We start from the raw sequence: 24,700 nt of genomic DNA, 5'->3' as shown, positions 1-24,700 counted from the left end.
AAGCAGCTATTCTTTTTTTATATTCAGAAGATACCCTCACTCCTGATCCTGCACAAAAAATCTATTTAGCTTGTTTAGGCTGAGTTGGGCTGCTGTTTTCTTTTGGGCGCCGGTGTCCTCTTTAGTAGAGTGTTGTCATAGAATGGTTTCTGTTGAAGTGCTTGAACAAGTTGCTGGTTGAGTTAAAATCAGTCGAAGGTTCTTTAGAGACAGACTGCATTTCATGGTCGAGATCTACGCGAGACTAAATTTTGAATCCCGCTCAATACCACCCAGCCATACAGAGTCCAGACAACCTATAACAAGCTGTCTGCTTAAACATACACACAAATAGACACACAGCACCAAGCAAGTGACAAACACACAGACAGCATCACGCTCTCTCTCATTCACACACATACACACACACACACACATAGACAGCAACAAACAAGCTCATCACAGCATCACACTCTCTCATTCACACACATACATACACTTGCTCGCTCGGGAGTCGGGAGCGATACTGTTAGGCCGCCCACTCCTGTCCAAAATTACACCAGTTACTGACCGCTCCCGCGCTTTATTCGGAAATTTATTCTGAATGCAGACCTCTATTTCATAGTAATATTTTTGTTTTAAACCTCAATGAAATCAAAGTAATGTCTATATAACCACTTGAAGAAGCAGCCACTCTCATCAGCAGCTATTTTAGCTTGCGTTCTCCAGCAATTTAAAAGCTTATTAACTGACGTTGCAGCAGAAAACGTGACTTAAAAGAAGAACTTTTTTTGCTTCTAAAGTCTATATTTGTTACGTTAGTTATGCAGTTACACTGACTTTAGTAACTGTAATCAAGTTACTCAAATTTAAAATGTAATTACATAACTGCGGTCCATAAAAATATAATTAGAATACTGTAACGCATTACTGTGAAACGCGTTACACCAAACTCTGGTATTATGTTATGGCGTGACAACTTTGCTGTATTAAAATAACACACACATTAAATCTGCTGCAATACAAAAAGTGAAGCAGATAGCTCTGTATTATTTTTTAAGATTGTTATGGTATATTTGATTTTATTAAACTGTCTGACATCCTATAAAGGATGTTGCAGCATCCATGGAAATTTTAAAATTCTAGTGCGATCACCCGCTTTGTGCTAAATCTGCTTTTTATAACATCCACATATTGGGGTGACCAGAATTCAAACATGTGGAGTTTTTCAGTTTAAAATAGATTAGTCTAAAGTACAACCAGCTTTCACTAGTTTGGTCAAGTTATCCATGCTATCCATATCACAAACCCATGCTGTAGCTTTGAAGCAGTTAGAGCAGAAATTATAAATGCTACTGTCTCTTTTTAAGTTTGATCAAGCTTGTTTCACAATAATAGATCAAATTTTAAAAACCAAAAACATATACCCCCCCAATTAACACTTTAAAAGGAATTAAGAAAGTGGCCAAAAATGGACAAAAGTGATCAATTAAAACATCAGGTATGAACACATTGCAAAAATACTTCTCTTTCTGAGAGTTTTTGTCTTATTTTTTAACCAAATATATAAAAATTCTTAAATTATGAAGCATTTTGCAGACAAATTAAAATAATTGTTTTGTTGTCAGAAGTAAAAAGTCCAAATTAAGTGAGCTTTTCCAGCCTGATCTCAAAAGGAAACGTAAGTATTTTACGTATTGTCAGTTTAGTGGCCAATTCGTATGAATTCGTATGATTTCAGTACAAAATTGTACGATTTTAAAAGGAGGCGTGGCACCCAACCCCACCCCTAACCCCAACCGTTTGGGTGATGAGCAAATCATACTAAATTGTACGAATTAGATCCTACAAATTCATAGGAGTTAGTCCCTAAATCAAAAAGCTACGAATTGCCTTGAGATTGCGTTGGCTTTTCCTTAAAGCAAGCAAATTATCTGCCAATGGAGTAAGTAAAATAGTCTTATTTCACTTGTAATGTTTGGCAGATAATTTTGTTAGTTTTAAGGAAAAACTCACCTCAGTTATTATTATTTCTTAAAACAAAACAATATATTTTACCTGTCTCGAAAAGGCTTCCTGATCTAAGACCTTTTAAATATTTGTACTAGAAACAAGACAAAAAAGTCACTTATCTCCTTAGTCTACTGATCAATCTGGTCTGATCAGTCAAAACACATCTTAACATACAGGGCAACGAGAAGGGCCAGATGTGCTATTGTCTCTCAGGCCGTGACATAAACTCTGCTCCCGTGAGCTGCATGATCAGTATGAAACATCTCACCTGACCTCAGGGTATTTTATCAGATTGTTTTCCAATGAGCCTTTTTTCCCCGCCAGTCCTCCCTCGGTGCCTTGGCGAGAGATAAAACGTTTGACAGGTCAGTCAGTCTCAGTCCCCCCAGCTGACTGTAGTTACCATTGAGATAATGAGAGGGATTCCTCTCTATCTCCTCCCTCGCTCTCTCCCTGTCTCAAAATCACTCCTTCTCTCATCCTCTCTCCCTCTCAGCAGTGGTAAATGTGCCGTGGAGAGGGCAGAGAGGTCTCCCCTCAGCAGCTAAGAGCCCTGCTTGGCGTCAGTCATGCTCTCCCTGCAGTGCCGTGTCAGACACGGGCTCAAATCAATGCGGGTCAAAACCACCGCCTGCCCTTCTGCTGTCCGTAAGTCTAACAGCTCAGCTCGCCAAAGCCGGCCACCTGCGCCAGAGCCTGATAGACTGGAGAGTCTGGGGATTGTAGTAGGAGAGTGAGAATTGATGCTTTGTCAGATGTAAACAATGATAAGTGTCATTTCTGTAGTACAGATGGGAGTTTTCTTGGCTGGGTGTGTTGAAGATGAGGATGTTTTTAGGGAAAAGATTATCTCACTGGAAAAAAAGATCTCTAAGCTGTCTGACACTATTATGCAGTTCACTCCCACTGAAAATGCAGTATTTAAAGGTACAGCTCAACCAAAAATGAAGATTCTTTCATCATTTTCCTCAAAGTTCGGTTGTTCAAAATCTGGATTGCTTTCTTTCCCATGCCGGAAAGTGTTCATGCTGATTTTCTGCTACTTACTTTTCATTAAAGAGAATAGTTAATAGGACTGCAAGTTTCTGTAAAAGGAAAAAGCTAGCGTAGAGTTTCTTAAAGTCTTAAATATAAACTTTTCTGCAATAAATTTTGATAAATAATAGATAATGTCAGTCAAGAGATAATAAAAAACATCAATATTATTACTGATAAATTTAGTTCAAGATAACAACTTCATAATAAGGGTTATGTAAGGCATGCTGGACAACAGAGTAAGGATCCACGTGCAGGCTTTATAGTCAGACAATGGTCAGACATAAGAGCAATCTGGTACATACAGGTAAGGCAAGCAGAGTAGTTGGATCACAGGCAAAGAGATCGGTCCAGGCGGCAAACTACGTAAACAACAGAACAAAGCAAGGCTCAAATACAGCTAGGCAAGGCTAAGAAAACACGTCATAATGCTCACTAAAACAGATAAACAAGACTCAGCAAAGATGTGTGTGTGCTGTCTTTATAGTCCAGATAATAAATGAATGATGAGCTTTAGCTATTTGTCTGTGTGTGTCATCATCAGCAGAAAACCGGAACAGGTGTGTAGGAGGTGCATGACGGGATTTGTAGTCCATATGGTGACAGGATTATAGTCCTGAGTAAAAATGAATTGCTGCATTTCCATTCGCATACTTACTACGCCCCTAAAAGTATGTTTTTGAGTGTGTACAAGAGTAAGCAAGCTTTGGGACATACTACTTTCTCGTTAACAGATTGTTGTTTTGCTGAGCCCTGTCAATCATCCACATATCATCCACATTTCTGTCATATTTAATTTACTACCTTATTAGAGAAGGAGCAGCAGGTTAACCCCCCATTAACGAGTCTTTTATGCAGAGAAATCTCCTCAAGTCTTTGGACAATTATGCATCCAGAAGTTAATGTCCAAACTAGGCATGAGATGATAACCGCTTTTAAGGTTTGGAAAAGTCAAGATTTTAATACCGCCAAAATTTTCTTTAATACCATCCCTAAGGTATGTGTAAGATTTTAGTTTTTTTTTGTTTTTTTAGAACAGTATCTCCAGCAGAAAAAAATCTCCATAGATGCTGTTTTAAATTGAAACTAATGAAAATGAAAATGAAACTAATGAAGACCGCAGAAGTCAATGATTCATTTAAGTTATATAGCCTGGCGTGTTTACTGCTCCAAAATATCATAAATCCAAAATATCACAAATCATTCAAAAAATAGAATATGTTGTTTTCAAACGGGAAAACATTTTTTTGTTTTTTATCCAGACATTAAAAAATAATGTATTTTAGAGCAGTGAGCACAATACCGTGATATTTTTATCCAAGGATATCAAATCGTCAGAATCTTATATCGGCCCATGCCTAGTCCAAACACATCTTTATATAAGTTCACATTGTTGTTACAGTTGAAATATAACATGAAATATAACATGAAAATGTGATATTTTCCAGTTGGCTAGATATTAATTAACAGTCATACAAACATCTTTATCGTAGTCTCTCTACTTGATGGTTGGTCATGTGTGTCCATCATGTTTGTAGTTTATTTACACTTTTCACCTGCATTTGTAGTTCTAATTGAATTCACACGCACAATGTGCTGTGGGCAATATCAGCGTATAGAGTATAGTCAGTTCTACACTTAAAACGTTTACCGGTAATAGTAGACCATTCGTGAACCTTTGGCATCCTCTTTTCAACCACGATTTTGGACATACTAATTCTATTTTCAAATAATATTTAGGACAGATAGTATGTGAATTATGATGAAGCACAACATTTCCAGCAATCTACAAGTTTGGATCGCTGGTGATTGTGACAAAAAAGCTTCAGTTATTAACAACATTTTTTCCACATCAATATTTAAAACAAACTAACAAAGCATTTAATTAGGAGCCCACCTGAGATTTCCTCCAAATTAAAAAAAACTGTTTTTTTTTTTTTTTTTTTTACATTTTTTAAACAGAAAATAACAATTGACCAAAATTACAGTCGTGTCATTAATTTTTTATTGAAATTTAATATTCCAACAAATACAGTTCTTAAATGTTCTGCAATTAAAACATTTGAATTATTGTGAAAATATGAAGATATTTTGTATTTGCATAAATCTGATCCTCTAAAAATAACACACTCTCTCTACTGAGTACTGCATTTGTTGCTTTGATTGCTTCCAGTGTCCTCATTTGAAAGTCACTTTGAATAACAGCATCTGCCAAATAGGTAAATATGAATGTAAATATAATTTTAATCACAAATTAATTCATTAAATAACATGAACTAATAATGTTTTGTTGCCAAAAACATATTAGGGTGCATAGATGAAAATAAGCATAATTTAAGATATTATTTTATTAATTAAATATAGTATGCAATATCGTATCTTAAAATAGTGCAGAGGCAGTGTCGATTAGGTCGAGGCAGTGGCAAGAAGGTTGCTGGGTAGCTGGTTCGAACCTCTGCTCAGTTGGCGTTTCTGTGTGGAGTTTGCATGTTCTCCCTGCCTTTGCATGGGTTTCCTCCGGTTGCTCCGGTTTCCCCCACAGTCCAAAGACATGCAGTACAGGTGAATTGGGTAGGCTAAATTGTTCATAGTGTATGAGTGTGTGTGTGTGGATGTTTCCCAGAGATGGGTTGTGACCGGAAGGGCATCCGCTGCGTAAAATCTTGCTGGATAAGTTGGCGGTTCATTCCGCTGTGGCGACCCCGGATTAATAAAGGGACTAAGTTGACAAGAAAATGAATGAATAAAGACAGATTAGTGAATAACTTTTGAATGCAACATAATTGTGAGTAGAAAAGCCTGAAATTATTATAATTTGGGGAATTTTTTCTCTTCTCTTTTTCATTGTTTTATAACATTTTTAACACTTTTTAATCTGTTTTTATCAGTTTTTATATTATTTGTCATTTTCTTTGATACAGCTTTTTTATTCCTGTTTATGTAAAGCACTTTGAATTGCCACTGTATATAAAATGTGCTATATAAATAAACTTGCCTTGCCTTGCCTTCATCCTCTGTTGGTCACGAAACTAATTTGACTTCAATTAGATTTAACATAAAAATGTAATGTGAATAGTCTCATGACCAACAAGAACCAACAAAGTCGGATTTCTGGATTTACCTCACATTTCTCACAGAATAAATTAAAACCTAAATAGGTTTGAATAAATCAGGACATAATGTTTTTCTACTGGGGTGTCACGTTGGCGCAGTGGGTAGCATGACCACCTTATAGCAAGAAGGTTGCTGGTTCGAGCTCCGGCTGGGTCATTTTGTGTGGAGTTTGCATGTTCTCCCCATGTTGGCATGGATTTCTTCCAGGTGTTCCCGTTCCCTCCACAGTCCAAAGACATAAGGTATAGGTGAATTGAATAAGCTAAAACTGGCCATAGTGTATGTGTGTGAATAGAGTGTATAGGTGTTTTCCAGTGTTGGGTTGTGGTTGTATGCTTGAAACATATGCTGGATTATTTGGCGGTTCATTCCGCTGTGGTGAATCCTGATTAATAAAGAGACTAAGCCAAAAAGAAAATGAATGAATGAATGTTTTTCTACTGCATTTTCTATATGGAAGAGCTGCACATTACCTACATTGGACCTCCCCTCTCCCCTTTGCAACATGTTGTCGGATAGATGTGGTTTAGATTTTGGGAGACCTTTCAGTTCCAGCTGTGAAGCTCTTTAGTGGTTCTAGTCTTTGCCTCTTGCACGATCACCCCTCCTCTCTCTTTCTCCCTCTCTCCTCTTCCTCTCTCACTCTCTAGTTCTCCCTCCCCCATGTACGTGATTGAGATTTGTCTAGACGGGCCCTAGAACACAGGCACTGCAACCATGGGGACTCTCCATAACAAGCTCGTTATGCAAACGCGTCTGATTGGATGGCGCCGTTCCATTGGCTGCTGCAGTAGAGAGTGTGTCCCCCCTCCCACCCTAACACTGCACAGTTTGGTTTCCATGGCAACTCTGAACGGCTGGCGCTGGAGCTCGCGCGCTCTGCGGCAGTGCCGGTCTGCCCTGCGCCGAGGAGACGTCTGCCAGCCAGCGCACAGCTGCAGCACAGCAACAGGCTTTCTTCAATCACACACACACCAAAAACATGTGTGTTCTCTAGCAGTTTCAATCATTCTGATTGGTTTTCCTGCCTCCAGATGTTACTAATAATAGTGGCGTAATGATCTGGTTTGTCGTTTACTGAAAATGCCGAGCTGATTTATCAGTACGCCATAGAAAATGCCTGGTTTTAATTACAACCTATGGATGTAAGGGCTACGTGTTAGTGCTCCCATGCAAAGCTTTAGTGATTTTTTTCAGAAGCAACATTTCTATGTTCATAGGATTTTGTTTTTTAGTTAGCTTGTAGAAATGTGGCTTGAAGACAAGTCAGTTCACATTTTACCATCTTGCTAGCACTTTTAGACTGCTCTTTGTGTATATAAGCACGCGATTAGCAACTTTAAATGGAGAAATAACAATAATAATAATTGTTATTACAAAAAACATACAAAATTAAAACTGTACTGTGAAATAAAGTTGACCATTTTACTATTTACTAACATTTAAATTGATTTGAAACACTGAAGTTTTACACTTTAGTTTAAAGTGTATTTGTTAGAGTAATTATTCATTTAAACACTGAGTTATAATTATTAATTGTACTGTATGGTTAATGTTATGCCGAGTTCAGACTGCATTATTTTAGCCCTGATTTTGACTCGCCGACAGGTTTTGAGAAATCGCCAACAAATGCCTGAAATCACAGGCAAATCGGTGCTCGTTCATGTGAGTTCACACAGTATGAACTATCAATGACGCGATATGAGAGAATAGCAGATGAGTCTCTGATGCCTGTGAGATATTTGTCATGCTAAATATCTGGAGCTGTCAGCGATTCAAATCATGCTGTGTGAAATGAGTTTTGACTGAAAATAACATCTGCGATCACCTACAGCCAATGAGAGAGCAGCATTCACTAGTATGGGTACCTGCAGGCCAGCGGGAGGCTGGGGGAGAAGTTAAAAGCGCTCATTTACAGTTTGTTTGGATCCAATAAATGCAGGAAAACTAGAGTAAATTTGGCAGGAGCACTGTGTCTGTTTGACGTGTCATGTGAGCAATATCACAACCAGGTCAAAAAGTAAAAAAGATTGAGGAGATTTCTAATTCTCATCAAAAGCCAGGTGAGCAACACAAGTTTCTAAAGCTAAAGCCTTCTTTTTCCATTATGTAGTTAATAACGAAAGATATGTGACTTCCTGTTGTTTCCATGTAACTTTTCGTGTTTGTTTGGTGGTGAGAAGTAGTTTGGACAAAGCTGTTTGTGATTCTTCCTATTGTAAAGTCATGCAGTGTGAACTCTCCTGTTGCCGATCCATCCTACAGTGTAAGCACAGCACCGACAGAACACTAACCCAGATAGTCATGCAGTGTGAAAACATCCGTGACAAGATTACCTTGAAAAGCATGCAGTCTGAACTCGGCATTAGAATGTAGTTTAGGTTTAAGGTTGCATGAAATTCTGCATATTTATTTGTAATTATTAGAGTTAGTACATGAAACATGTAGTAAGGGCACCTTAAAACAAAGTGATACCCAATGATCATTATGTAAATGCATGTATTTACATTTGTTTTTATTAAAAATGTTTTAATAAAAATGAGTTACATTGTTAATCTTAAACTTAACCATCTCACTAAATTCCCCACTTAAATAGCAATACAACTTTAATATTATAAGTACATAACCTTTTTTACAATACTTTTTTTCCAATAAACCTAGCACTTTTTGATAGGAGTACATTGTTTAAAATGTCCGATAAGAAATTGGACCACAATCAGTAGTTATGCCATAGAAAATGTATGGCTTAAATTAAAATCTATGGATGTGAGGTGATTACAAATTATAAGGGCCTCTGTTTTAATGTTCCTATGTATAAAAATCTATTTTGCGATTAGTTTTAGTTTGACTGCCAGTGGCGTACTGGCTTTAATGAAAAAATTTACAAAGCAAACTAAATCTAAAAAGACTGCATTACAGTGAGTTTAAATCGGCTTTAGTATTTGACAGCAAGGGTATCATAAATTGTACTTTTTCCTGAAAAATGTTTTAAGAAGGAATTTTCAGTAGCTCATGTTTGCACAAAAGATCCTTACAAAGGATTCTTTTTTGGCAATTTAGTGCACAATAAAAAATGGCTAATTAACAGTTTGCTATATTTTGTTTTGTTATTTTTCATTTAGTAATGCTTTCGATCAGTGGTCACCAAACTTGTTCCTGGAGGGGCAGTGCCCTGCAGATTTTAGCTCCAACCCTAATCAAACACACCTGAACAAGGTAATCAAGGTGTTACTATTGATTACTTGAAACACCCAGGCAGATGTGTTGAAGCAAGTTGGAGCTAAACCCTGCAGGGACACCGGCCCTCCAAGACTGAGATTGATGCCCCCCTGCTTTAGATGGTAAAAATTGTGTTGTTTAATAAAGTGATTGTCATCAACATTTTTAGTAGTTGGGCTCATTGTCCAGTTTTTATGCCATAATTCACATGAACTTTTTGGATATTAGTTAGTTTCAACTGAGATTTTGCGAATTTATGCAATTTTTGCCATATTGACACTAGCAGCGACCTTGTAGCTGCCTGTCACTCTGGGTGGCGACCTGCTGCAAATGCAGGTCTGTGTAGGTCTACAGCACGATGATTACAACTGGACTCTGAGCTGAGAGAGGATCACGTGAGCTCCACTGATGCTTCTATTTGCTGTCACACAAGAAAGTCGATCTTTATTTGCATAAAGTTAAAGGACTTTATTGCATCACTCGACATGCCCACCTGGTCGCCAAGGATTTCTGTCGCTCGCATAGACAAAGGTCGGCGGAAGTCGCTCACTCTCTGTTGAAATAAGCTGACACTTATCGCTTTGCCACTGCTAGTCGCTCGTAGTGAGAATGAGGCTTTGGTCACTAAAAAATTTAGTCACTAAAAATTCTTACTTCCTTAAATTGCTTAGTTACCCTAACTTGCACTAGTAAAACTGGCTAAAAATGTTAAGTTAAACCTTGTGTAGCTAAAATAATTAGTTGAAACCTGAATAACTTACTTAAATAAGTTAAAGTAACATAAAAGCGTTTGTTGTCATTTTTACATTGTTATTCACCAAAACACAAAAAGTTACAAATTGCAATGAGACATGGTTTGAGACGATGACATGTGGCGTATGTGGAGACAGGAATGCAAGTAGTAGCTTTTTATTCCAGCTTTCCTGGCCTTTCTTTTCTGCAGCCACAGAAAAGTTCAAATTAAATACTTAAACTTAATTTGTAAACTTATTGTTTTCTTTTCAAATATGGATTCTTTGGTTGTTGCTGTCATTCAGGGAAAATTTCAAATCAACGGTTACCCACTGTAACTACATGTTTACTATGTTTCTATATAATGTCCGCCCTATACACAACTCCTTAACTTTCAGATTTTGATTGTAATGCAATTGAATCTGTCCCTTAAATTGAACTTAAATTGAATTGAATTTATTTTTATACAAGTGGTCAATCTCCTCTTCTTTAATGTCTTTACTGGTATTCACAGGGGCTTCCCAGCGGGCTGGATGACATGTCAGACAGAGAGGATCATGGCCACAGGTCGGGGAGCGAGAGCAGCACCTACAGCGCCCTGAAGAAGAAAAAGAAGAAGCCCAGAGAGAAGAAAGAGAGGAAAATGAAACAGCGAAAGAAAGAGGATGATGAGGATGAGGACGATGACGATGATGGAAACATGAAGGTTCTCCTGTAGAAATGCTCAGTTCTGTTTTATCACTAATCATGAAAATAAATGAATGCTAGTTTTTTTCATGTGATAACAGGAACCAAAGTCGTCCAGTCAGCTAATGCAAGAGTGGGGTCTCGAAGATGTCCAGTATGCCTTCTCGGAGGACGATTATAAGACTATCACCAACTACAAAGCCTTCAGCCAGTTTCTTAGGTAGGATTTCAAAGTTTTCCTTCTGCGTGGACGTTCTAATGCCCTGCTGTCAACATGTCTTGTTCTATTTTAAAATGTTCCTTCTGGCAAATGCTAATGCCAGTATGAAGTAATGACATTATGATGACAGGTTTTCTAATAAGAGGCATTGAAACACGATGTACTGTCAGACCCACTTGTCTACTGGAACCAGGATAATCTTTTATTTCATAGACACTCTGTTAGTATAAGCTGGCGATTTCATTGCACAGGCCTCTTTGAGTAGTGATGGATGATATAATAAATAAAATCTGACATGAAACAGATTCTTTTCTTTACAATTTGAACTATACTGATATTAACGCCAATACTGATTGATTTTAGTGCTTTTTTCAAGATCGATAATGTTCATTTTTAAATGAAAGACAAAATCGGTCAGAATTAGTTCACTTTAGCTACTACTACTTAAATGGAAATACCTGATACATACTGTCAATTCATAACAAATAGGAACATGAACACCATTAATAATATTAATATATATAACATAATACAGCATTTTACAGAAAAAATAATTACATAATCTATTATTGTTAAAATACATTATTATAAATGTAATTAAAATAAACTAAAATACCAAAATAAACTGTGTTTGATTGGAAGTTCTTGAAGATTTCTTCATCAATTTCTCATCTCAATCTTAAGCTTTCTCTGTATTTTAATTATTTAAAACAACGATGTTCAGAAACATCCAAGTACACTCATAGGTATATTTAAGAATGACAGAGGTAATTTATTCACTTCATTTTGATTGTTCGTAAATATATTATTGGGGCTGCACGGTCGCACAGTGAGAAGCACGTTCGCCTCACAGCAAAAAGGTCGCTGGTTCGAGCTTCGGCTGAGTCAGTTGCCATTTCTGTGTGGAGTTTGCATGTTCTCCCTGTGTTGGCGTGGGTTTCCTTTGGGTGCTCCGGTTTCCCCCACAAGTCCAAAAATATGTGGTACAGGTTAATTGGGTGAGCTAAACCGTTTCTGTGTGGAGTTTGCTGGATGCCCTTTGAAAAGAGTAAGGCTTTAACCTTGGCATCCTGGCCAAATTTCCCCACTGGCTCTGTCCATCATGGCCTCCTAACCATCCCTATATCATAATTAGCTTCATCACTCTGTCTCTTCTCCACCAATCAGCTGGTGTGTGATGTGTGGTCTCGTGCAATATGGCTGCTGTCACATCATCCAGGTGGATGCTGAACACTGGTGGTGAAGCATGCCCCAAAAATGTGTAAAGCTTTTTAAGTGTCCAGAAAAGCGCTGTATAAATGTAAGGAGTTATTAATATTTTTGTATCTGATTTACTGTAAGGATTTCTGCATGTGCAGATTCCATGTGGGCCTACATATAACATATTACTTTGAAGGATCAGAGAAAGAAAGAAAAAAGTCCCTTTCCTTAAATAAATCATGATAGTGGTTAAAAAAGTGGGCAATGAGATTAAATATATCATGAAGTAAACATTTTTTTATTTTATTTTTTTGTTTTTGGTCAGACCCCTTATCGCCAAGAAGAACCCCAAGATCCCCATGTCAAAAATGATGACAGTGCTTGGAGCAAAGTGGAGAGAGTTTAGTGCAAACAACCCGTTCAAAGGCACCTCTGCAACTGCTGTGGCGGCTGCTGTGGCCGCTGCCGTGGAAACTGTCAATGTGGCTCCACCCATCTGTATTAGAAGTATCCAACAGATCTCTCCAACTGGGCCAATCAAAAAAGCCAAAACCAAAGAGGGAAAGGGTAACGTGATGCTCTTTTGTCGATGTTATATAGGGGTTTATAGAGGCTGGGAGATTTAATGGAGGCTTATACATCTGTAACATGTTACATTTTTAGACTTTGCCAATTTTTAACTCTCCAAATTAACTTGAAGCTATTTTTTTTAAATGGCTTATTAAAATGGGATAAGAGAAGGTCACAATACTATATGCTACAAACTAAACGTATATACATTCAGCTTTTACAAAAAAAAAAAGTATTTAATGTGTGTCTGCAGAGCAGAGTGCTTTTTTCAGATCTCAAAAATAAAAGGTTTCTGTTTTGTTTATCTCATCTGGACTGCATTGCAGGGCCTGGTGCTAAAAAAAAGAGCAAGCCAGGAAAAGAAACAAAAAAGAAAGGAAAACCGAAGAAGTCCAAATCGAAAGCAGGCCCGGGTGGAAAAAGGAAAAAAGGCTCTTCGGTGAGAATGCTTTTTCACTGAGATCTTACTAGAGTTTAACCTGTATCACATGGACAGATTCCCCACAGCTTTTCATTGGAGATTTCATCCAAGAACAATTTACGGATCATTTGTATGTATATACTTCCCTGTTTTTATGGTTCCACCCAGTTTTATTAGGCTCTTTCTGGAGTTGGTTTCCATGTTATGACCCTTTTCGGTTTGGATTTTGATTTGACACTTCTTGTGCTTATTACAAAAGTTGTCCCGTGTAATCAATCATCTGGGTTTAAAGAGCAGGACCTGACAGTTTAATTGTTGGAATGCCTTATTTCTTAGAGTGAGGAGGATTTCCTGGATGACTTTTCAGACTTTGATGACATCAGCATTCACAGTGCCTCTGTACGCTCAGACACTTCAGCGGCAGCAAAAAAGAAGTCAAGTCGCAAAGGACGAAAAAAAAGAAAAAGTAAAGTCATTTTTATTTATGTATTAATATAATTATTAATATTACTGATATTGTTATTATTTACAGTAGTAGTAGTATTGTTAATATTGCTCATATCCTTATGATTATTTCAGTTATTTAGTATTCAACTGTGTAATTTAAATGTTTTTATGGATGTTGAATGTTATAAATATACACTCACCAGCAACTTTATTAGGTACAGTTTACTAGCAGTCGGTTGGACGCCCTTTTGCTTTCAGCACTGCCTTAATTCTTTGTGGCATAGATTTAACAAGGTACTGGGAATATTCCTCAGAGATTTTAGTCCATATTGACGTGATAGCATCATGCAGTTGGTGCAGATTTGTCGGCTGCACATCCATGATGCGAATATCTCATTCCACCACATCCCAAAAGTGCTTTATTGGATTGAGTCTGGTGACTGTGGACGCCATTTGAGTACAATGAACTCATTGTCATGTTCAAGAAACCAGTCTGAGATAATTTGCGCATTATAAAATGGTGTGTTATCCTACTGGATGTAGCCATCAGAAGATGAGTACACTGTAGTCATAAAGGGATGGACATGGTCAGCAACAATTCACGAACCATTGATACAAGGCAGGATGGATCCATGCTTTCGTGTTGTTGATGCCAAATTCTGACCCTACTATTCAAATGTCGCAGTAGAAATTGAGACTCATCAGACTAGGGAACATTCTTTCCAATCTTCTTTTGTCCATTTTTGGTGAGCCTGTGTGAATTGTAGCCTCTGTTTCCTGTTCTTAGCTGACAGGAGTGGCACTCGGTGTGGTCCTCTGCTGCTGTAGCCCATCTGCCTCAAGGTTTGATATGTTATGTGTTCAGAGATGCTCTTCTGCATACCTCGGTTGTAACGAGTGCTTATTTGAGTTACTGTTGCCTTTCTATCAGCAGTAACCAGCCTGGCCATTCTCCTCTGACATCTGGCATCAACAAAGCATTTGTGCCAGCAGAACTGCCACTTACTGGATATTTTCTCTTTTTCAGACCATTCTCTGTAAACCCTAGAAATTGTGTGTGAATCCCAAGAGATCAGCAGTTTCTGAAATACTCAGACCAGGTGCCAACAACCATGCCACATTTAAAGTCACTTAAATCACCATTTTTTCTCCATTTTGATGCTCGGTTTGAACTGCAGCAGATCGTCTTGACCATGTCTACATGCCTAAATGCATTGAGTTGCTGCCATGTGATTGGCTGATTAGAAATATGCGTTAACCAGCAGTTAGACAGGAACAGCAGTTGTACCTTATAAAGTGGCCAGTGACTGTGTATACATACAATTTAGGTTTTCAGTTACAGTTAAAAATGTTTTGTTAAATTAAAAGTAAATGTTTGCAAATGTTTTTATATTGCAACTTTATTTCAATCCACAGTAATGTTTTAAAATAGATTCAGTTTTAACATAAATGTCCTTACTGTCACTTCAGATCAGTTTAAAATCATGAAGTATCAGAATTGTGCAGTGCTTGCATTTTATAAATCATTCTGAGTTTCTCTATTGCTAATATAGGAGAGGATGGAGACGGCTACGAGACAGACCATCAAGACTACTGTGAGGTTTGTCAGCAGGGAGGAGAAATCATTCTGTGCGACACCTGTCCCAGAGCATATCACCTGGTGTGTCTGGATCCAGAGCTGGAAAAAGCCCCCGAGGGCAAATGGAGCTGCCCCCACTGTGTAAGGAAATTCCTTCCCACATGACAAACATTGATAAACTCATGCAAAGAAACAAGCATATTCGAAGTCATAGAACCAGCATTATGAGAACTGACAGTTCACTGTCTTTCAGGAAAAAGAAGGGATTCAGTGGGAGGCCAAAGATGACGAAGAGGAGGAAGATGAGGTTGCAGGTGAAGAGGAAGATGACCATATGGAATTCTGCAGAGTGTGTAAGGATGGAGGAGAGCTGCTGTGTTGTGACACATGTCCTTCCTCCTACCACATCCACTGTCTCAACCCACCACTTCCTGAGATTCCCAATGGAGAGTGGCTGTGCCCACGATGCATGGTGAGATACAGTTGCATGGGGTTGGTTTGCTTTTGACTGCAGTGCAAAAAAAATTGGAGGAATTCGAGTTTTTGATGACACTGCTATGAAGATATTTGGGTCAGACGTTATGGTCATTTTAAAGTACAAATGAAATCACAACTAACCATATGATTTTTTTAGCTCACATTGCTAGTTTTGGGGTGAACAATTTATCTGTGGATGTCATGAAAAAAAATGTAATCTAAAATTAAAACCTGAAAATGCACGACCTTGTTTTCATTAAATTCTCAGATGACGTTGGTCTGAGGTATTGGAAGGGCGTGGTTAAATATGTTAAGCACGCCCCTCCAACTGGGACAACAAACAGAAATGGTGAGGAGGTGTCTGTTAGGTTGTAATAATTCTTTTAAAACCCTTTTCCCGATCTTTCAGAATGTAATGCCTACTTTACTACATCCAATTAGCTCAAAAACAAGCCACACCTACTGTTTATCATTTAATATTCTGTTTCTATAGGAACTGTCACAGTGCAGAAAAAAACAAAACAACAGTCAAAGCTTCCAGTTCATTTGAACTTTAAACAGTCCTATTGTGTTGCATGATGATGATATGATGCAATATATGTGACCCCAGAATGTGTATGTTAAGTTTCTGTTTAAAATAGCTCCCAGATAATTTATTATATTGTGTAAATACTTATTTTTGTATATGTCTCTTTAAATGCAAATGAGCTGCTGCTTGCGTAAATGAATTGCTTCCAGAAAGGCAGTACCTTTACAGCATTGTACCCATTGTAACAAAACATCTGCAAGTCTTTTAATGTGTTGTCAGTTTAAACTCCTCAGTGCACATACATGAAGTATCAGATGACAAATTCCATGATTATTAAACTTATTTCTGTTTCACGTTAGATGTAATACAAGTTAATGTCAAAACGCACTTGACATAAAGACAACAAATTACTGACACGACTTACCCAAGCCCTGCCCCCTTGGACAGGAATTATTTACAATTAGGGTAACATAACATATGCTGTTTGTCCCTGTAGAAAACTACAGCATTTGAGAGAGTTCAGAAAAAAGGTGTTTACTGATTTTCTTTATTGATTACCCCCCTTTGGAGGGGAATGTGTTCTTTTTAACTTAGCAGGTAATTCAACAACATTACCTGTTTAAAGGAACGTGTTAAAATCATAACAGCACAACTTTATTTGAAAAATAAAAGTTTTAGTTTTTATTATGTAACAGCATTTATTGTATAATCAAACTACATCAGATTTGTGCATAGTTGAGTTACATTATGTATAACTGTAAGGTGTAACTGAATATTTAATTAGCATTGTTTAATTTTACATCATCATGTTCAGCCCACAGTACCAAGGCTGACAAGTAACATTTTAAGAACTCACCAACACTTATTTTTACTTGCATTTGATACTTGACTAAGGGTGCTTTCACACCTGTGAATCGATTCAGTTGTTCTGAAACAGAGATTACAATTGTTACATTGTTGCTCTTTGCTCTTGGAGCGGTTCGCTTTCACACTGCAAAGTTTCTAATTGGACCAAAAGAGCTAAAACAAGTCACGTGCGAGTAAACTCTCCTCACATTAGTCAGAGTGTCAGGGTTTATTTTGCAGCGTCCCGCTAAGCTGTCAGGAGAGGTGGTGGTTTGGTGGTGATTGATAGGGTGCGCGCATGCGACGTGTCTGAGGAGAGACGCGGTGGGGAGGGGTGAGAAGGGTGCGCAACGATGCCTATTTGAGGACCGGGAGGGAGACGCGAGATTACCGGGAGATCATCACTCGTTTGCGGGCATCCGGAGACTCGCGAAACTTCCCGCCCTACTCATAATTCTCTCTTCATATAGCCGTAAGCCTATTACATATCCATAAAACACAGTGATTTAACCGCGCTCGGATCGGATTGCTTTCTCACTGCAATCGAACCGCTCCAGGGTTCGTTTCATTCGAGCCGAGTACCCCTCATTTAAGCGATCTTGGAGCGATTACTTTAGTGTGGAACAGAGCGCGATTGCCCTTTTCACATATGCCAAATGAACTGCGCTAACTGGGCAAACGAGATACGTTCCGAAACAAAAGTGTAGGTGTGAAAGCACCCTAAGTGTTAATTTTAGTCTCTGAAAATAACTGTTTTGTATTTTATACAGTTTGAAATGTATAGTTTAAATACTCAACTTTTAAACACTCATGTATGCTTTATCTTGGTAATTTATTACATTTTTCGGTATTTAAATTAAAGAGTTAGTTTTGGTTGAACTAACACTTTAAATGGGACCTATTATGGCCCTTTATTCCAGATGAAAAAATAAATCTCAGAAGCCCTAGAGTGTGAATGTGAAGTTTTAGCTTATTATAACCCACAATTCAATTGAGATTGTGCTCCAGGCCCTCCTTTCAAAAGTGGGCGGAGCTACAAATGGCTATACATCAGCCTAGCAGCTGCTTGTCACTCAGGACTGTCTGCACTAATGAGGAAGACATCATCAGTAATGGGTGGGGCTTTCCCCTCCAATGACATGTATAAAGAGGGAAGGTCAACCAATATGTTTCTGCAGACTGATTTTATCAAGGGTGATTTTAAAAAGATAGAATAAATTCATTTTTACCATTAGAGATGGGCTATATTCACACACTTGTTGACACAAAACTGTGTTTAAACATCTTATTAAAGTGATACTTGCATAATAGTTCCCCTTTAAAATTTAAAAAGATTTCAGCTGATGGAAGGGCATTCGCTGTGTAAAACATATGCTGGATAAGTTGGCGGTTTATTCTGCTGTGGCGACCCGTGATCAACAAAGGGACAAAAGGAAAGGAAAATGAATGAAATAATGATTCCAGCTAGAATTAAACTTTAAATGTGCAATAATAGCACAAATTATTTTGAACTTTATGCACAGCATTCATCATCCATCATTCATTTATCTCCCAGTGTCCACCTCTAAAAGGCAAAGTCCAGAAGATTCTGCATTGGTCGTGGGGCGATCCTCCTCTGCCACCTGAGGTTCCCCTTGGGCCGGATGGGGAGAAGGTGGACAATCTGGCCAAAACACCACTTAAAGGCCGTCCAGAGAGGCAGCTGTTTGTAAAATGGGCTGGCCTGTCCTACTGGCACTGCTCCTGGGTCAGCGAACTACAGGTGGGACTCCCACATTACTACAGTAGAGCCAACATTAATTAAATCATGCATGCTCTTTTGGCTCGTTCCTGGACCTCTGATTAAATTTAAGTTCTTTCCCTTGATTCAGTTGGAGCTGTATCACACAGTAATGTACCGGAACTACCAGCGCAAGAATGACATGGATGAACCGCCACCGTACGACTACGGCTCTGGGGAGGAGGAGCTTAATAATGAGAAGAGGCGGAGCAAAGACCCTCAGTATGCTGCCATGGAGGAGCGTTTCTACCGCTACGGCATCAAGCCAGAGTGGCTGATCATTCACCGCATCCTCAACCACAGGTATGAGGAATACAAGTACTTTAAATACAGGATTTTGCAGGTTAAAATTTTGTCAGCTTTTTGTTTCACATTGTTTGTTACAATATTTGCAGCAATTTTTGTGTTGTCATAATGTGAAAATATACACAAGCTACAGTCTTGTAAAAAGTATTTTTTTTATCCTCAAGAACCATTGGACCTGCTAATACTTTAAAGTCAGAAAAACAAAGAGATTCTTATAGCCTATTATATCATATTTGATACTCGTACTATACATGATCAAAATAATCACAACTTTGTTGAAATTCTTTTTTTTTTCATATTAGGGTATCATGTTGAATTTTATTTATCAATTGTGATGTACAATGCCTATAAAAATCGTCATACCTCTTTGAAATAATGGCTTTATTTGTCATACAGGCTGAAATCAAATTATATTTCAAATAACTTTTCCACCCTTTGAAATGTTTTTGTAGTCTTCTCCCAACCTGTGCCTTTCTACAACTTTTCCCGGAAGGTATTTAGCAGGGTGTAATGTGAGTAATGGTATAGATTTTCACAGAGTATGCTGATTTTCTATAGGCTTTGGACGTTTGTTCATTAAATCAGCATTGTATGTCTTGTTTCATTATTAGTCTAAGCACCAAAATGTTTTCTTACTAAAGACCGATTATTACGGATGAACTTTAAAGATGGCAATTATATTAATATGCATTTCATGTACTATTCTTATATATTATAGTAAAAATATAATTGATTTACCTTTGTGGCCAATTGCTAATGCTATACATCTGGTTTAAAGTTCTGTTGAATTCAAATGTTTTCTATGTGTTGAAGTTTTGATAAGGATGGAGATGTACAGTACTTGATAAAGTGGAGAGATCTGCCGTATGATCAGTGCAGCTGGGAGGCTGATGACTTCGACGTCCCAGATTATGACAGCCTTAAACAAGCCTACTGGGATCACAGGCAAGTTGTTTAATTTATGTTGATGTGGATGGTGCATCAATATGAATAATGATAAGAAGTGCCCTAAATACTGTTAAAGCTCTTGAAGGGGTGGTCCAGAATGTAATTTTAAGGCTCGGTTTTGTTTATATTACATTATTACATAACCCTGCAATCTTTAGTTAATATAGTCTGAGCAGGATGAGCCAGTATACAATTGCTAAAAAATAAACATTTATTAATCAGTATATTTATATACATTATATTTAAATACATAAATACTTTAATAAAGTAATGCTTAAGTTAAAAATCAACTACTTTTTCAATATTAAGTAGAATTCAAAATAAGTACTCAATTCTTGTGCTAGAGTAATTTATAATTAGTGTATCTATACTAGGGCTGGGCGATTTGGCCTAAAATTAAAATCACGATTAATTGAAATTTTTAACTCGATAACCATTAATGAATGTTTCTTATATTTATTTATTTCATTCTTTTGCCCTCTCTGCGCCACCCACACTCGTCAACATTACCAAGCCGACCAATCACAGAGCTTGTGCTATGCATTGTCGCGACATGTAGTTTTTTTGAGAGGTCAGCATCAGCATCAGTCATGGCGAGGGGTATGTGAACGCATAAAAGCTGTGCTAGACCATACGCTGCGCTCGACGCAGAAGTGCAAGCAGAGGTGGGTCATGTGACTCCACACGCGATAGGGAAAGTAATTGAAAAAAATGACCTGGAAAAAATTGATCGATTATAGGCTCTGACTGTCGATTTCATCCTAATCTATACTTATATGTGCATCATTCATTTGTAAAGTACTGTATTCAATAGTTCTCACAAAACAACAACAACAAAATACTGGATGTATGCCTCTAGTGTAGGGCTGCACAATATACGGTTTCACATTCGAAATCGCAGTACGATTATTCCCAGCAGTCACATCGCAGTATATGTTAATTAAATGTTAAGATTATAATTACTCATTTGCATGTGTTTTTCAGGCCTGTGATTTTGATGATGTTAAAAGCATTCAAGCATAATAAACTGGACCATTTGTAACTTTAGTAACAATTAATTTTATTGGATTATTTATACAACAAAGACTATACAGTATTATTTTACTTTTGATTGTTCATGAATACAGTTTGGAAAACCATAAAACAATACAATATTTTATAATCAATCTTTTTATTTATTGTATTTATCTATGCTTAGTCGATCTCTCTCTTTTTTTATGTTGTAGTGCCGAATTTATACCATAGTAATTGTAGTGTATTGAGTGTGAGGTGGGACTCACAAATCAGGAATTTAGGTATTTTGTGTTGGCCACTCTTTGTATAACCATGTTTGTTTCTAATGAGCCTCCTGTTTTCGTTACTTCAGACTAGTAAAAAGAATTAAAGAAAAAATGCTCGCATGTGTTTAGCGTTTTTCCTTATCGCAAACACAACAGTAGTGTTTGCATTGCTTTAGCTTTTTCGGGGTTAATTGTTGTAATATACCAATTGCAACTAAAATATTAGGAAATGTCTCTGGACTAATGACATTTCATATCGATCAGCCTTATAACATAAAATATCAGCAAAATCACCTGTTTATCATCACTTTAGACATTACGCTAGAGAATCATTTAAATACTAGCTATAAAGTGGCGTTTGTGAAGTACCAATAGTTTCTGCTGTTCTGACATCAGCTGCAGATGTGAATAAATGGCAGAAGAAAGTAGTTCATCATACAAAAAGGTTTTTTAGACTCCATGATTGTTTTTAATTTTTACTTACATGATTATGCCGCCGAACTGTTGTATAAACTGTTGTATAAACACAATATCACTGTCACACTCGTGACACACAAAATCACAATATCACACTCGTAGCAGTGCAGTCGGCTTGCAGGTTTGAGCCAACGCATGCCTCCCGACGCTTCTTATGGGATGTTGCTCATATAAATCGCAGAAAAAACAAAATAATGCAATGTTCAATTTTTCCAAAATCGTGCTGCCCTCCTCTAATGCATTGAAAATAATGTGCTGCTGCTGTATGTAGGAAAAGCACCATACATTTATACTGACTCACTGATTGTCCAGAAACCAGGTGCTCGGTGAAAATCATCAGCCCCTGCTGTTCAGGAAGGGAAAAAGACCCAAAGAGGAAATGAAGAGGAGAGAGCCTCCACCAGACACTCCAGTTGTGGATGTGAGTATCCTTTCTATTTTACCTCACGACACCTTCTTAGTTCCCCAGTATGGCTCTTGCCTAATTATGTGTCACCGGTCACAGCCCACCATCAAGTTTGAACAGCAGCCATGGTACATCGATGACACTGGGGGAACTTTGCACCCGTACCAGCTTGAAGGTCTGAATTGGTTGCGCTTCTCTTGGGCTCAAGGAACCGACACAATCTTGGCTGATGAAATGGGACTTGGCAAGACTGTGCAGACTATAGTGTTCCTGTACTCACTCTACAAAGAGGTCTGGGCGCCACTTGAACTCTCTTTTTAAGTGCATTTGAGAGAGGACTGGAACAGAGTGTAACTGAGCCGCTTGTTTCAGGGTCATTCCAAAGGGCCGTTTCTGGTCAGCGCGCCACTTTCCACCATCATCAACTGGGAGAGGGAGTTTGAAATGTGGGCTCCAGATTTCTACGTGGTCACTTACACGGGGGACAAAGAGAGCCGGGCTATCATACGTGAAAACGAGTTCACTTTTGAGGACAGCGCTGTCAAATCAGGACGCAAGGTTTTCCGCATGAAGGTGAGGAAAAAAAGTCGTGTTTATATGAAATTGAAACATTTTTTATCTTTCCCAAAGCTGACTTATCACCTTAAGGTCCACTGAAATACCAGCTTTTAGTCCTATTCATACTGGATAAGTATTACCTCATGACCTCTAGTCATTTGTAATAATTGCAGATTTTGTCTGTCATCGTAATACTAATAAAATCAACCATGTCTGTAATTTTTAAAGTAAAAATTTCCTTGCAAATGACCTATGATATTTTGTCAAACATTATGTCCCTTGATAATTATTGATGCTGCAATGTTAATTTAAATAGATTAATTTAAAGTTATTGGCATATCTGCAATAATATGAAAAGGCGAATACCAATGGTTTAGTAATTACTTAATAAATGAGCTGAACCTCTTTTGAATAATCAAATGTTTTTCTCATAGCAAAATATAAGGAATAAAAATATAGCACTGGCACAAAACTGTTCATTAGTTTGGGCTAAAAGTTTGAACAATAAAAGAAACCGAATCCACGTTATTAAGTAAATATGATTATGATTAAAATTTATAATTTACAAATGGTAATAGCACTGGCTTTATTAGATAAGTTTATTAAATAATCATATCAACTTAGGGCTGGGCCTATAAACAATATTATATCAAATCGCGTTAAAATTTATGTCAATAACAATGATAAGCTCGAGACTTTTTTAAACTTTATATTAATCTAAGAGCCAATCACACTGCATAAATGTGCACCACCAAAAGTGTATCAGCCAAAAATAGTATGCCATTTAATGGACCCTCTAATTTTTGTCGCTTCAGTCATAGTTGGGGTACTCAAATTTGAATGCATTAACAATCTATATAGAAATATGTATCCTCATCGTTCAATATGGAAATAATTAATGCATTTTTGCCATATCGACCAGCCCTATATCAAATAAAAGTAACATAAATAATGAACAGCAATAATCACATTTGAAGAATGCCATGTAGCAATTATAAAATGACTGTTAAATGGATCCAGTCCATGAGCAATAAAGTAATTTTAAACTACAAGTACTGAATGCTTGTATTTTATAGAGAAATTTTATCCCTTTTTTGTAACACACTAGCTAATAGATAACCTGAAGACTAACACATTTATACTGGCACCCCCAAAAAATGTCATTTAGATTTTTCAGCAAGCAAAAGAGTCTAAATACATGAAAGGTTTGATTCAGCGATGCATTGTTTCTGATCAGAATGACTTGTGTTTTATCCCCTTTTCAACACAGAAGGACACGCCAATTAAGTTTCATGTCCTGCTGACATCATATGAACTGATCACCATTGATCAGGCTATACTCGGCTCCATTACCTGGGCCTGTTTGGTTGTGGATGAAGCCCACCGACTGAAGAATAACCAGTCAAAGGTACAGAGTTTTTTCTACATATGAATTGCATCCATGACAATATCCCAATAGTAAATATACAGTTGAATCACAATTTTTAGCCCCCTGTTTTTTTTTTTTTTTTTCCAATTTCTGTTTAACGGAGAGAAGATTATTTCAACACATTTCTAAACATAATAGTTTTAATAACTCATTTCTAACAACTGATTTATTTTATCTTTGCCATGATGACAGTAAAGAATATTTTACAAGATATTTTTCAAGACACTTCTATACAGCTTAAAATGACATTTAAAGGCTTAACTAGGTTAATTAGGTTAACTAGGCAGGTTTGGGTAATTAGGCAAGTTATTGGATAACAGTGTTTTTTTCTGTATACTAACGAAAGAAATATATAAATTATATATATATATATATATATATATATATATATATATATATATATATATATATATATATATATATATATATATATATATATATATATATA

The 24,700-nt window shown here is 37.2% G+C and overlaps 1 protein-coding gene across 11 annotated transcripts in view; it reads left to right on the top strand.

The window, feature by feature from the left end:
• The window catches only part of chd5 (chromodomain helicase DNA binding protein 5), a 76,164-nt gene that overhangs the window by 14,253 nt on the left and 37,211 nt on the right, over positions 1–24,700 (top strand). For 8 of the 11 annotated variants that reach the window (XM_073916839.1, XM_073916835.1, XM_073916841.1 and 5 more), the window contains 14 exons: positions 10,607–10,798; positions 10,881–10,999; positions 12,525–12,766; positions 13,096–13,208; positions 13,527–13,656; positions 15,191–15,357; positions 15,470–15,688; positions 18,624–18,830; positions 18,940–19,151; positions 19,968–20,099; positions 22,172–22,280; positions 22,365–22,556; positions 22,638–22,838; positions 24,094–24,231. In XM_073916839.1, coding sequence (XP_073772940.1) covers positions 10,607–10,798; positions 10,881–10,999; positions 12,525–12,766; positions 13,096–13,208; positions 13,527–13,656; positions 15,191–15,357; positions 15,470–15,688; positions 18,624–18,830; positions 18,940–19,151; positions 19,968–20,099; positions 22,172–22,280; positions 22,365–22,556; positions 22,638–22,838; positions 24,094–24,231 — 2,373 coding nt within the window. The remainder of the gene's footprint in view (positions 1–10,606; positions 10,799–10,880; positions 11,000–12,524; positions 12,767–13,095; positions 13,209–13,526; positions 13,657–15,190; positions 15,358–15,469; positions 15,689–18,623; positions 18,831–18,939; positions 19,152–19,967; positions 20,100–22,171; positions 22,281–22,364; positions 22,557–22,637; positions 22,839–24,093; positions 24,232–24,700) is intronic. The other 3 variants (XM_073916840.1, XM_021479856.3, XM_073916837.1) reach the window with 1 other exon arrangement.

Source organism: Danio rerio, chromosome 11, assembly GCF_049306965.1.
Source record: "Danio rerio strain Tuebingen ecotype United States chromosome 11, GRCz12tu, whole genome shotgun sequence".
NCBI classification, from domain to species: domain Eukaryota; kingdom Metazoa; phylum Chordata; class Actinopteri; order Cypriniformes; family Danionidae; genus Danio; species Danio rerio.
The sequence above is the reverse complement of the archived record's forward strand: the minus strand, read 5'-3'. Positions and strand labels throughout refer to the sequence as shown.